This window comes from Monopterus albus, unplaced genomic scaffold (assembly GCF_001952655.1).
Source record: "Monopterus albus unplaced genomic scaffold, M_albus_1.0 scaffold18.1, whole genome shotgun sequence".
Taxonomy (NCBI): Eukaryota; Metazoa; Chordata; class Actinopteri; order Synbranchiformes; family Synbranchidae; genus Monopterus; species Monopterus albus.
The window spans coordinates 1,025,359-1,039,224 of record NW_018127898.1 but is presented as its reverse complement, the minus strand read 5'-3'; the positions used below and the strand labels follow the sequence as shown (position 1 = coordinate 1,039,224).

Genomic DNA, 13,866 nt, shown 5'->3' with positions numbered 1-13,866 from the left:
AAGTCAGATCATAAGTAAAAGTCAGCGAAATTTACATGCAGTGTAAGACAAGGGCATTCTAGACATAGCACTCTACTGGGGCACAGGCCTCTTATTACTCAAATCACAACTATTTTTCTTGAAACAACTACTGGTAAAAGTAAAAATGTGGGGATACTAATCTTTATGAAAACATTTATTTCAACATACATTAAGAACATTGTCAACATGTTGTTATGGCGTAAAGGTCTGGCCCTGTATTGCACATTTCTTTGCATTGTTCTGCATTTCACAATTATAACTAATTTCACTGTCAAGCAGCCATGAATTTAAAAAAATCTCATCATGTTTTGTAACTCATAAAACCACAAAACATACAGTCATGGCCAAAAATATTGGCACCCCTGCATTTCTGTCAGATAATGCGCCACTTCAACCAAAAAACTGTTGCAATCACAAATTCTTTGCTCTCTGCTTTGTTTGCATTGGGACAACACAAAAAGCCAAATCTGATATATTCCACAATGTTTAATTTTATGGTTAAATGGTCATAAATGTATAAATTCAATTACATGTTTATTACTGAGGTCATAATTAAAGGTGGTGTTGTAGTACATTATATTCAGAGATGTTCCTAATATTCTGACCCTCTCAAGTTTGTAGCTGGGCAGGGCCAAGTTACAGAGACACCTCTAAATATAATGTCATCCAGTACAACACCTTTAACTATGACCACAATAATAAATATATAATTGAATTTATACATTTGGCAGTTTCACCAAAAACTAAAACACTTTGAGCTTCATAAACACAGATGTTAACATTTTGTTGTTTACAAGATGAAATGCAACCTGATTAGACCAGTCAGGTGGAAGCTGGGTGGAGCTCTGCTAGTAAGTAATTGCAGAGCTGAAGAAACTCGTTGAAATCTATGCATTCACCAAATAAATAAAAAAAAAGACATTCTGAACACGGAACAGCTCGTTCATGACTGTCACACTTGCATTAGTGAGTTAGTGAGACGTATTTCTGCATGTAACTGTAACAGTTTGATGAATAAAGGTATAACTCTCCAGTTTGTGGTTCGTTACATGTGGCTTTACAAGTAGCTAACTTATCAGCTGAGCTGTTACCTTTATGAAAAACAATTGAACATGGCTTTTCCTCTTTGTTTAAACATTTAACTCTGTATTGCTGTTACTGATAATTTTGGACAGTCGTTCATAACCTAATAAATACATATGTCTGATATCACAGTTAAACTCATAATACATATGGTGAAACCCCTTTATTTGTGACTAATGTGACATAAATCACATACCGTAATCTGTTATGGCAAAGTGTCAAAGTGAAAGCATTTAGCACTTAATATTTCAGAATTGCAATACTAACAAACAGGAAAATTGTTATGAACAGTGTCATGTAATTTCATGATAAACAATGATAATGTACACTTTTTCTGGGAAAATGTAAGTACATAAAATGGATTTTCAAATGTACTGCAAGTAGCCTAAAATGATTTTAACAAAGACGATGTTTAAACAATTATAAACAGGGAACAGCTACAATGGAGAAAGGCTGAAGTAGGACGTCTGTATTTGAAACCCTTTAGGAAAAGGGTGAACAGTGTGAGGAAAATGTACTGGAAAAAGCATTATTCAAATAGAATACCAGTCAATTAAAAATCAGCTATGTGGACAGACAAGAAAACACAGACTTGCTCCAGTTATGTTTATTTGCACTTACATATTCATTCATCAGTCATGCCAGATACACACGACACTGCGAAGCACATTCGGCACTAGTCTTCAGTTGGTGACTGCCTTATCTTCACTGTCATCATTTCTTATGCGTTACATATTTCTTATTGAGCCATGTCTTTGGTGATTTGATGGTTTACACAGTAACAGAATAGCAGCTCTTTTAAAAGAAAATGTGAATGGTTCATTTAATCTCAGTCTTTTAAGAGGTGTTGACCAAAGGGCAGGGTCTGAAGTTTGTTAGTAATTCACAAACTACCTATTTAATGCTTAGCTTAATACTCTGCTGCAAATGTGTGGTCAACAGGATTGCACTGTAAATCAAGGCCTCAGGTGGTATGTTAATAAAGAGGTTTTGCTCAGTCCTACAGATAATATAGGTGTTTAGCAAAAGGTGGGTGACTTAAAGAGCCCTAAAGTGACACTGTTGAAGGAGATTAATGTACTGTAACATTGCACCTATACTGAAAGACTTTGCTACAGATAAACACATAACTAGTGGGAACTTGGACTATATAGGCCAGAGTTTGTCTATTTGTTTTCTCAAGTTTTCAGTTTTTTCATGTTTTTTCTTCTATCATGGCACAACCTTCACATCAGTTTCTATCTACTTTTCCTTGTCGTCCTTGTCGGCTCTATCAGTATGGCCTGAGTCTCTCTCCTTCTCCCTCTTGGATTCCTTCACCACCTGATAGAAAAGAAACAGATCATAACAATTTCCACAGTGCAAATCATATCAAATTAGTTATTTTTGCTTTCTGTCTTATAATTTTTGCAGAATGTCATACCTCTCCATCTCTTGTCTCAACAGTCTTTATCACCACAGTCCTCCTGCTCTGGCTGTCTGGAGTATGTTCGTAGTCTGTCAACAGCCAGATGAAGGAAGGTTGAATCATCACTTATCACAGTTACTGAACACAGATTTTATATATGATTGAAAGGTAAAAATGGAGCCCAGAGACTCTCATCATCTTTTATTTGACCTGGGGAAAAGGTATACTTTACCTCGCTCTCCAAGGTGATTGCTCATGCCGATATTTAAGATGGGAACAGTAATCCTGAATGGGAACATAACATTTTGGTGTTATTTACTAACCTCAATTGCTCTGATGTTCTTAACTGACAGAATTTAATGCTTATTTAAAAATCTGGCTACAGAGAAAACAAAGCATTAACAGTTTACAGCTGTAAGGTGGAAACTTTAACATCCAGAAAAGTCACTATACCACAGCAAAATTCAGCTTTGTCTGATCCCAACACTTTTCCACAATTCCAAAGTCCACAGAGACACATGCATCTAGATCAGGGAGCAATTTTAAGTCTCCAGTCCATCTCTCTTCATATTCTGTTTTTACTTTGAGAAGAACTCCATGCAGAGAGGGCTGAGAAATCAACTTGGAACTTCTTTTCCTACCACATATTGATGGTTATCAATGCTTAAAATGGATCATCCAAAATTTCTGTGCAAAATGTGCTAAACCTGAGACACTGACTGTTCCACCCACCTGTTCTCCTCCCCCTCCAGCAGTTTACGGTAAGTGGCTATCTCAATGTCCAGAGCCATTTTGACATTGAGGAGGTCCTGGTACTCCCGAAGATGACGAGCCATCTCTTCCTTCAGATGGCGGATCTCATCTTCCAGTCTGCCTATATTGTCCTGGTAATTGGCAATCTCATTACCAAACTGGTCCTCCATGTCACGCATCTGCCTCAGCAGAGCTTCATTCTGAAAAACACAGCAGCAGATAAAGCTGAAAAATTGGTATGAACAATTGAGTTTTCTCAGCTGCATCGCTGATTCCAGTGTATACTGAGAGGTGGTGTTTGGTCTCACCGTGTTTTTGAGTGCATCAATTTCACAGTTGAGCGACTGAATCTGCCTCCTGGACTCATTGGCCTCCTGCTTGGCCTGCCTCAGAGCATCAGTGTTGCGCTTTGCAGACTCAGTCAAATCAGCAAACTGCAGGAACAAAACATGAAGTAGAGAAGCATGAAGGTGTGTTTGTGTGTTCCTGTGTGACCGTCAGCACGTCTCTCTCTTTGCCTACCTTGGACTTGTACCAGTCCTCAGACTCCTGCATGTTCTTTAAGGCAATGGTCTCATATTGAGCCCTGATGTCTCTCAGGGCGCCAGTTAGATCAGGCCTGGAGCTGCTGTCCACCTCCAGCTTCAGCTGCTGGGTCTGGACACTCACTTGGACGTCCTGGATTTCCTGATAATAACCAAGATATGGACACAAATGAACAGAAATGAAATGAAAAGCAGCAAAAATACTGACAAATAAACCAATGATCCATGCTGAACTGTTAAACATGTATTAGATTACTATCCTCTGGGGTCCAATTCAAGACCCCTATTCTTCTCTACACAGAATCTCTTGCTGATGTAATGACATCATAGTCAACCAACTTATATGCTGATGACACTTAAATAATCTCTTCACAGCCGCCTACTGAAACTCTGCAACTGCTCACCTTGCAGATATTACTGCCTATTCTTGTAGAGACACTGCCAATAAAGATCTCTTTCACCACTTCAAATCAGATTAAAACAACACATTTTTAAAATGTGTGACCCAGATGGACCCTAAATATAACACGCTGCTTCACTGTCAGTGGTATCCACCCACTCACTTGTTTTTAGCCTGAAAAAAAAAAGAAGGAAATGTAAGTACGAAATCATATTATTTACTATCTGCCACAAGTGTTATATTTTGCTTTCATTCTATGGAACAGAAAGTAAATTAAAATCAGTTGTAGAGAAGAAGTTTATTATTGTTAGACAACCACATCAGTGACTGCAGCATCTTGTGCACTGCTGGTCAGCTTATTGCTGGGATGATGTCATGGCAGGAAGAACTTCTAGTTTCGCATGAACATTCAAGTTCTGCAAAAGCTGAGTGTTAGCACTGTAGATCTGTAGATACCATCCTGTGTACGGTGATGACTGAAAGAAGGGACATGCATACAAGACAGGCAGAAGGGCCCCCTCTCCCTGCATCATGCAAACCCCTTGATCGATAAAGTTGGACAAAAAGCAAAAAGAAACTATAAAGTAACCTTTTACTAGTTTCTTATTATGCTTTTATTATTGTGACACTCTCATATCTTACATGTATCTGCATGTGTTAAGAGTGAAATTCTCTGACCTTTATCCTACTTATATCATAACCACATGTGTGTTGCTCTTATGGTGTGCTTATTATCTTGTTTTGAACATTTTGATCTCAAATAAAAAATTTTGCTTTTATGACTGACCTGATACACTTATTAGATCATCACTGTTCCAATACATGGAGTGTTTTATATTTTATTTTTTACTTAAAGAAGATTTAAATTTTTAGTGATATCTTTTAATCACCTTTGCATTTTAGTAGTTGGCACAATGTTTGTTTTTATTGATGCCTTTTTACATGACAACATCTAACCTCTGTTACAGGAGTGCAGTGTTTTTTTTATTATTGGTGTTTATTAGTTCAATAGGCCTCTCTTACATTTTCATTCAATACTTATCTTACATTATTATTGCCTTTGTTGATCTCTTTATTACAAGTGATTCACTCATTTCTTTATTGTTGTAATTCATTCATTTATTCATTTTATCTCTGTGCAAAAAGGGAAGCTTTACTGTGAGTAACGTATTGAAAGAATTGGCTCCTGTGAACTTCTGTTCGAGCCCCTCTGTAGAAAGCATGAGCCGTGTATGGGCTCACAGGATGTAACGTCTGTGGTTAAGCCAATTTTAGCACAAATTATATTTTGTTGAACCATTACACACACACACTGCAGCTTCCTGCATAGCAACAAGCCTAGCAATAAAGGACATCATCTGGGGCTGGGGCTCCAGTCTGTGGACAGGTATAAAAACCTCTGGCCATGAGGAAACTTCGTTGTCATCTTCAAATGGGCTGACAGCGCCTTGACAGAGACTCAGACCAGTACTAAATACATTAACTCTTTGTCTATGTTAGGGTGACTCTTGCACCTCCCAGGAGGACTGTAGTGAACATTTCACTGTGAAAGAAATTTCTGTAAAGCTGTGCTGATTTTTCTCTGTGCTCTTCCTTCAACCACACCTTGAGAGGTTTTATCTTTTAGGTTTCAGAGGTAAGACCCCTCTGTGGGAAAGGCCAAAGTTCTGAATAAAGAGGGAATACAGCAATGAATGATCTTCAGGGAAACCTAAAGGGGTTTGTCCTTTAAAATGAATTAACAAGGAAATGGTTTTTATTTTAAGATTATTTGAAAAATAATGGACATTTATTTCAAAATGATCTGAAACAAATGTTGACTTATTAACAAAGCCAGTGAGAATAGTGTGATTTAAACCAAGTAGCATTATCCAAAGGTATCTTGCATACACTCAGGAGATCACAATTGCTTAATAAACACTGTTAAGATAAACTACCTGATTACTATTTGGGGACACTATAGTATAAACCTAGTGTGTTCAGAACAGAAAATATAAACTTGGGAGACTACAAATGCTGGTAATTACCTAATGTCAGGGAGTGAGCGTAACCCCACTGTACATTCATTGCTATTCAGTGTGGCAGATTCTATGGTACGTAAATATCTGACACCTCTCAGTGTGGAAAAGACAGGCACTAAAGAAAAGGCAGTGTTTACATTACAACAAGAACAGTGGAAAAGTGCAGAATCACTTACTTCATCATGGAGCTTCTTAAGGAATTCAATCTCATCCATCAGAGACTCAATCTTTCTCTCCAGCTCCAGACGGGACAGAGTGGCATCATCCACATCCTAGTTGTCGTATGAGACAAACCTAAGTTACTGGGCATTGCATCATAAGTTTAGTTTCAAAGAATATATAACGATATGCTGAAATACTTTTTTGTATGTGGTGTAACAACTGGTTTCCTCTCCCCATATAGATGCATATACTGTATACTGAGTTACAGTACAAAGGGTACACAAACCCCTCTTTATAGATACAGTACATTCCAGGTTTAAATTCACCAGGACTGATTTTGCCATAGTTTTAGGAATAAAAGCAAACAAAAGCCAAAATGTGTTGGCCAACAGCAGTTAAGATAAATGTGCAATTGTTTCACTCGTACTTTTTACAGCCTTAGGTGGAAAAATATTACAATACTAAAGTGCCTTAGCATAAAAGAAAAGTCTCTGTCCAGTGTAGCTGTTTGCACAATGACATTTTAGAAAAGTGCTCTGTCATATTTTTATACGGGTGCTGCAGATGGAACAAAGGTCTTTATTTTGACCTTTTACCCAAGCTTGAGGACACCGTCATCAATATGGTAATCATGGTCCAGTGAGCTGAGTGTTTACCTTGCGAAAGGCAGCCAGGTTATTCTCAGCATCTGCCCTCTTCTGGGCTTCTTCATCCAACCTTGAGGACAAAGAGGAAAATGAAAATATTTTACACAGATTTTCTTCAGGATCCAAGAATCTGCTTTTCACAAAAGGGGAGAGAGAGGAACATGTTTAAGCTTGTCTAAGGTTACACCAGGGCATCAGCTGGCAAACACCCTTCAGAATCAATTTGTTAATGTACAGTCCTGTTAAAAGGGTTTTGGGAGTGCACCCAGTGGGATCAGCAGCTGCTCCTTTCAACTAATGTGCTTTCCCCACAGTTCATTCAGGTCACCTACACTTGCTCAGTGAGGTTGTGTACACATGCTTCCCCTTCTTTTTAAAGATTTCAAATGGATGGTTTAATATTGACTAGTGCACCGTGAAGAAAATGTGAGTGATATTTAGAAATGTCTAGTATGTTGGATCAGCATACAGGAGACACAGGAGACATGTGAATTGTCCTAAGCTGGAATGTGATTTGCTGCTACCACAAGAAATGAAAATGAAAAATGCCCTGATTTTTATCTTAATGCTTTAGCAAAGTCAGGTACAATTCAGGAGTCAATGTGACGACATCACAGATTACCTCACAGTGCCCTATACATAAATTTGCTCCATCTCTGGGCCATCTATGAGGTCAATGTGTGGTTGAATCCATCTGTCCTGTCCAGCCTGGACATTAGCTAGATTAGTGAGGAAACATCACATGGTGGGTCCTGCTTCCTCATCTTTAATTCATGCTGTGTTACACAGGGCCCTTTTGTCCTAATGGGGTCTCTGGCACCATCCCATCAACAGGGACACTGAAAACTCACCTAATGGAGTGATCGAGTCACATTGATTTTTCCTGGCGCTGGCCACGCCTGATCTCCAGCCTCTCTTCCTCTGTTCTCATTTACTCTCTCACTCCCTTCTGTGCTCCTCAGCCAGCCCCACCCTGTGTCCGATTCATTCATCTATCCTCCATCTTTCCCATCTCATCTCCCTTCTATGCATATATAGTTGTGCAAGTCTATACATTAAGGTTCTTTAAGGGAGCTGCTTCATTCTTATCTGACTTGGTAACAAACTGTGTGCGAGAGTTTTCTGTCGGTCATGTTCCTATCATAGTGAACATCTTGTTTTATGATTATCACAGCTCACAGGAAAGACATTCGATGAACACATATTTGTACATGGAAACAGTCTGATATACAGGTTGCAGTACTATTCTGTGGTGATCAGTCTGCTGATGTGCCACGCCCTACACCACCATCATTACTGGAACCTAAACACCCACCCAGGGACTTTCTCTACCTCCTCTGGTGCTAAAGTGGACCATGTAAAGTTTATTAGTGTCAATAAAAAATGTATTGGTGGCACTGGAGGTAAGCACAGAAGCTCAAGGTATAGGACTGACAAATCCACAACAGGGGAAACAACAGGAGAAAACTGTTGGGATGGCACTGAGCAGGATGCAACTAGCTCTGTCTACTGTAATGATTCTGTAATTTTCTTGACATAAGATCACACAGTTCCTCAAACTACTCTCTGTTTTCCTCTATCTGTAGTTACCCTTCAGACAAATCATCTTATATTATCACCCATGCACAAATCTGTCTTTCTATGTGTTCGTCTGTGCATCTCAGTCCAAGTTCAGTCATTAACTGATCTTGATTCTCTTTTCTTATCTCAGCATATGTTGGTACCAACCTCTGCTTGAGCAGGGCCAGGTCCTCAGCTAGGTTGTCCCTCTCCAGCTGGTACTGGTCCCTCTCTTTACCGATGGCATCCATCTGGCGCCGTAGCTCCCTCACCTCCTCCTGGAAGAGCTCAGAGGCGCGATTGGGCTGGCCGTGCTGCTGGCCCCTGAACTGTGTGAGCTCCACCTGAAGAGCATTATTCTGCTGCTCCAGGTACCGCACCTTCTCGATGAAGCTGGCAAAGCGGTCGTTGAGCTCCTGCAGCTCCGCTTTTTCGTTGCTGCGGGTGGTGAGGAACTCTTGGTTGATGGCTTCAGCCAAAGTGAAATCCACCTTGTCATAGGTTAAGCGAGGAGGCGGGACGCTGGAGCGGGACCGCTGTTGGTAAACGGTGGAGCGGGATGCCACCACAGGTGACGCTGAACGCATATAGCGCCCCCCAGAATAGGGCATACGGGAGGCCACGGAGGAGTAGGAGGACATGGAGACTGGGTGTGGGCTTCCAAAAGTGCGCCTGTAGGAGGTGGAGGTATGCAGTGAAGAGTGGCTCATGATTGGTCTTGTTCTGTTCTCTGTCGTTGTGGGAAGATGGAGAGCCTGAGTCTTGGTGATGCAACAGGACATCAGTGTGAAGAGTGCGGCGGGTTTTTATGGTCTCAGGCTGGCTCATCTCATTATCCTCACACCTCCCCCTTCCTCCATCATCTGTCCTTAACCCACCCACATGAACCCTTCCTTCCTCAAGTGCTCGTCAATATACAAGCTTTGGCCACTCCCTTCACTCCAGAGACAGTGTGTGCTTCATCGGCTCTCTGTCTCGATAGGTCTTCATTTTTAACCAGAGGATTTGGCAGAAGTCCAGAATGGCTTCCATACTACTGGTTTGATTCCCTACCACTACCCCCTACCCCTTCTGATGCATGCTCTTGACACTGTAAGTCAGTTTGGATTGTTGTTTCTCCACAATTCATACATTTGTTTACTCTTTAGGTTTGCTGTGTTAATGTTCCTAACTTTACTATCAAAAGTGTGCCAAGGATTCTGTTACCTGTTTCCCAGTAAGAAAATGTGAAATTGTAGCCTAAATTGAATCACATGGATACATTGATTTGATTCCCCCCCTCCCCCAGTCTGTCTCTCCTTTTACAGTAATGGAATACTTTATTGATATTCTGGGCGTCTGGGAGAGAGCTGTGACTCTGCAGTTATTCTATCCTCTTCAAATGAAATAATCTCTGCCAGAGTACAATTTGCCATATATATGGGTAATTTTGTAGTCAACAGTTTTTTTGAAGGAGTCATACAGACTTTGGAACAGAATGAAAGACATATCTCAGAATAGTTGTTATAGCAGATCCATGAACTCAATGACCTCCCCAGCACTTTATGAAGACATAGCCACATTTTTATTGTTTGATGTAACTTCAAGAACAAGTTAGCTGTTGTAGCATTTAGCCAACTTATAAGCACAGTTAATATTTGATTGTGGTGTTCATTAACATTTGCAATACTAAATTTTATACCACCACATCTCAGAAAAACATAGACTCACCACCTTGTGGTTATAAGCCCTGCCAACCAGTGACTATGAGTGACTATGACCTTTGGCCACCAAAACCGAATAATTTCATCTCTGAGTCCAAGTGGACATTTACCGGTATGCCAAATTTGAAGCAGTCTCCTCTTGAGATGGATGGATGAACAGATGTAAAGACAGCCAGCCCAAAAACATAACAGCTATCTCCAGTGCGGAGGTAAGCAATATTAATGGGCATAGAAAGAATTTAAAAGATTAACAATAGAAGATCGAAATAATCAAAAACTAAATATAAAGAGATATGAAGTGGCTCTGAAGAATAAAACAGAAGTTCAAGGGCTAGCAATGTAAAGTTATGATATCTCACAATACCTTTTTGAAATATTAAGTCAGTCACTGAGGGAAGCATTAAGCTCATGATGACCTGGCAACCTGCAGCAAAATTCATATACACTATCCCATGCTTATAGAAAAGGTTCAACATTTTGTATATTGTTGTAAGATTTTTACACAAGCAAGTCTATGTACTGTAAAATGGCACCTTCAACTCTCTCAGCAGATCTATGCACATGTCTGTGGACTTGTATTGTCATCTTTGTGAGGACCAATTTCAGTTTTAACTCACTGTAGTGAAGACATTTCTGTAATATAATGACATTTTATAGCCAGTCCTCACTACTTACTGTAGTGAAGACATTTCTGTAATATAACATTTTATAGCCAGTCCTCACTACTTCAAAGCACAGTTTGAATGTGAAGATCAGTGAAGATCCTTGCAAGTACAGGAAGACAATGTCACAAATGTGTGTGTGTTTTAAGATCATTTTCTAATTTGAAGTCTGCAGACCAGTACAGAATAACATGACATAATTCTGAGCATGCTCTGTGTCGACTGGGTGTGGTACCTTCTTCCTTTTGTGTCCTCAGTGATGCTTGGTACCTTTAACCCTTTCATATGTATTTGTGCTCTTGTATATTTAAAACAAGAGAGAACCAAATATAACACATTCAAACAAATATATCAAGCACACATGCACATCGTTACACACAGAATCAGCAGCTTTTATTCTAATCTGTACTCATTACTTTTTCTAATGAAATGGAACTTTAGATTTCCTCTTCCTAATTAATAATCTGTTACATTGTAGTAAAAATATAGTAGTCTCTTTTTCTGTCTGTCATTAACAAACACACATAGGCACTGCCACTGCCGAGGTCTGGCTCTGTGTAATAAATGGCCCATCTTAGTCTTCGCGCTGTAATCTAATCAACCTGCTTTATGGTCAGTAACTCTCTCTTCTCCCTCCCTCCCCCTCTGTCTCATCCTGTTTCACTTTCTCTGATCAGAGCACATCTCACTTTATATTCTTTTTGTCTGCTCAAACCTCAGCTCCATATCAACGTTCACTTTATATCAGGGTTTCTGCATTCTAATTAAGAGCATGTATGTCATCACACACACAAAAGCATAGACTCAATCATTTTGGACTGGGCTGCATCAGTAACATTAACCAGAAACCAGATGTCACCATTAGCAATTGATCCTTATGGTTTTTGAAGACTTCCCCAAGGGGCCATAGGTTCAATCATGCTTCTTCGACAGGCTCAGGATAGAATATCTGTTCCCATTTCCACCCACTGGAGTCAAAGTGTCATGTTTCAAATCTAAACAGGCACTGAGCTATATCAGTTATAAGGGATAGTATAAAACAAACATGGTATAAATATAGTGTGATATAATTTAAATATAGTGTGAGATTTAATTTGGGGGCAGGGAGTGGATTCATCCAATTTTCCCTGATGATGTTCAAGTGCTGGGTGTGGTCTCTGGAAAGACAGAAGGAAAATCAAAGGCCATTATTACAAATGATTCTGATGCCATAAAATGTGAAGTACAGTGGTTTTAGAAGCAGTTTTATGACCAGATCAGCATGGTTAAAGCATACTGATGCCTTTAGTGGTGCCTTATGATACAACCACAGCTGACAGAAAAGGCCTTATAATCTGACAAAGAAAAACAAATACATCTCCAAAAGTTCACTAGATCTAGTGCAGCCACTGATAGTAATTTGCTGTGAGGAGGACAAATGGTCAGCATGCTGTGACCTATTAAAAGCTACAGTCTTGGTAAGGTCTAGAAGGGCTGTCATCTGTGAAAAATGATGGCAGCCAAGAAGTGTTGGATGCAGAGCATGTTTGGAGTCACAGAGATGACCAAACAGCTCTTGGTACCAAATGCTGTCCCCTAATGGGTGGTTGGGCATGGCCCCCCTACTAAATATTTTCTGCAGGCCCTACTGCTTGGTACATGTGACCAAAGATGTTAATAGCTAAGAATGATTAATGGCTGCGTTTTGTAATTAATGTAATGGAGTACTGCAGTGTGGAAGGATATTCATTTGGATTATTTATGTATGCAAAGTAAGTGCAGAGTGAGACAGTGAAACATTATCATGCAAGAGTGTATGAATGATTAAAACCACACCAATACAAATTGACTTGATAAATCCAAAAGGTTTGGTGAGAAACGTCTGCAGGATGTACCTGTTTTAGTTCACATTTTGCTGAGCAGAGACCAAAAATTAAAACACCAGTGCAAAAATGCAAAAGACGGAATTCTGAAATCAGCCACTATAAGGTGCAAGGCAACAGCCTTTACACAAACAGCTTCTACTTTGGAATTGGATTTAGGCACAGATATTCTCTTTTATGTCCCCATGACCCCACATGTTGTTTCTGCTATTAAAGATTTTGCTGCAGTCATATCAGTTCTTTATCCTTTGCAGTGTCTGACATGCATGTTATTACCAGTGGCTCTCGTCAGCTCAGTGCAGCATCTTAGTAAATCATATTAACTGAGCAGAGAACAGAGCGCAAGGATAATATTTTCTTAGTGCACTCAGCTGCTGTGTTCTGAAACCACACCACTGTCTGTGCACGTCTTTGCTGCTCTGCTTAAATGCTGTGTATGATTGTAAATATTTTATAAAGTTGTAGTTTGCAATATTCCAAACAAGGCATCCATTATTTTTAGAATATTGCACCACCCTCCCAAATGTTATGTGTTGTTATGTTGTGGTGATATAATTATCAGTTATCACCTCATAAAGGTAATATAGCAAATGTGTCAGAAAATGGAAACGCTTATTTACACACCTGTCAGACTCAAAGCACTACGCATTTTGTATTCTTCATTGATTTTACCATACTTAGAGTATTGCGTTGAAAACTGGGGAAACACATACAAAAGCTCACTTCAACCATTGTATATATTACAAAAAAGAGCGATAAGAATTGTGCATAAGATGGGATATAGGGATCACACCAATGTAGCTTTCATACAGTCTAAATTGTTAAAATTCTTTGATTTAGTGGGATATAAGACTGCTGTGTTTATGTATAAAGCCAGGAACAATTTATTACCTGGTGGAATTCAAAAACTATTTAATGAAAGGGAAGGGGGATACAATTTAAGGGGTCAGTTAAATTTAAAAATTCATGCTATACGTACAACCAAAAAAAGATTCTGTATTTCCATAAGTGGGGTAAAACTATGGAATAATTTAAGTGT

The 13,866-nt window shown here is 39.4% G+C and overlaps 1 protein-coding gene across 1 annotated transcript; it reads right to left on the bottom strand.

The window, feature by feature from the left end:
* Positions 1-1,623: 1,623 nt before the first annotated feature.
* prph (peripherin) lies at positions 1,624-9,509 on the bottom strand. The gene is made up of 9 exons (XM_020592935.1): positions 8,769-9,509; positions 7,050-7,110; positions 6,408-6,503; positions 3,788-3,952; positions 3,574-3,699; positions 3,245-3,465; positions 2,745-2,797; positions 2,528-2,601; positions 1,624-2,427 (listed from the first exon to the last, which is right to left on the bottom strand). Exons 1-9 carry the CDS (start codon positions 9,380-9,382, stop codon positions 2,347-2,349), a joined length of 1,491 nt encoding a protein of 496 aa, XP_020448591.1. The 5' UTR covers positions 9,383-9,509; the 3' UTR covers positions 1,624-2,346.
* Positions 9,510-13,866: the final 4,357 nt, after the last annotated feature.

Bases quoted from the DNA above. Each gene is read 5' to 3' on its own strand.
- prph (XM_020592935.1), bottom strand. From the start codon at position 9,382: ATGTCCTGTTGCATCACCAAGACTCAGGCTCTCCATCTTCCCACAACG. The intron at 3,700-3,787 runs GTAGGCAAAGAG...TTGTTCCTGCAG, and splicing joins AGGACTGGTACAAGTCCAAG to TTTGCTGATTTGACTGAGTC. The intron at 2,428-2,527 runs GTATGACATTCT...CTTTTCTATCAG, and splicing joins TTGAGACAAGAGATGGAGAG to GTGGTGAAGGAATCCAAGAG.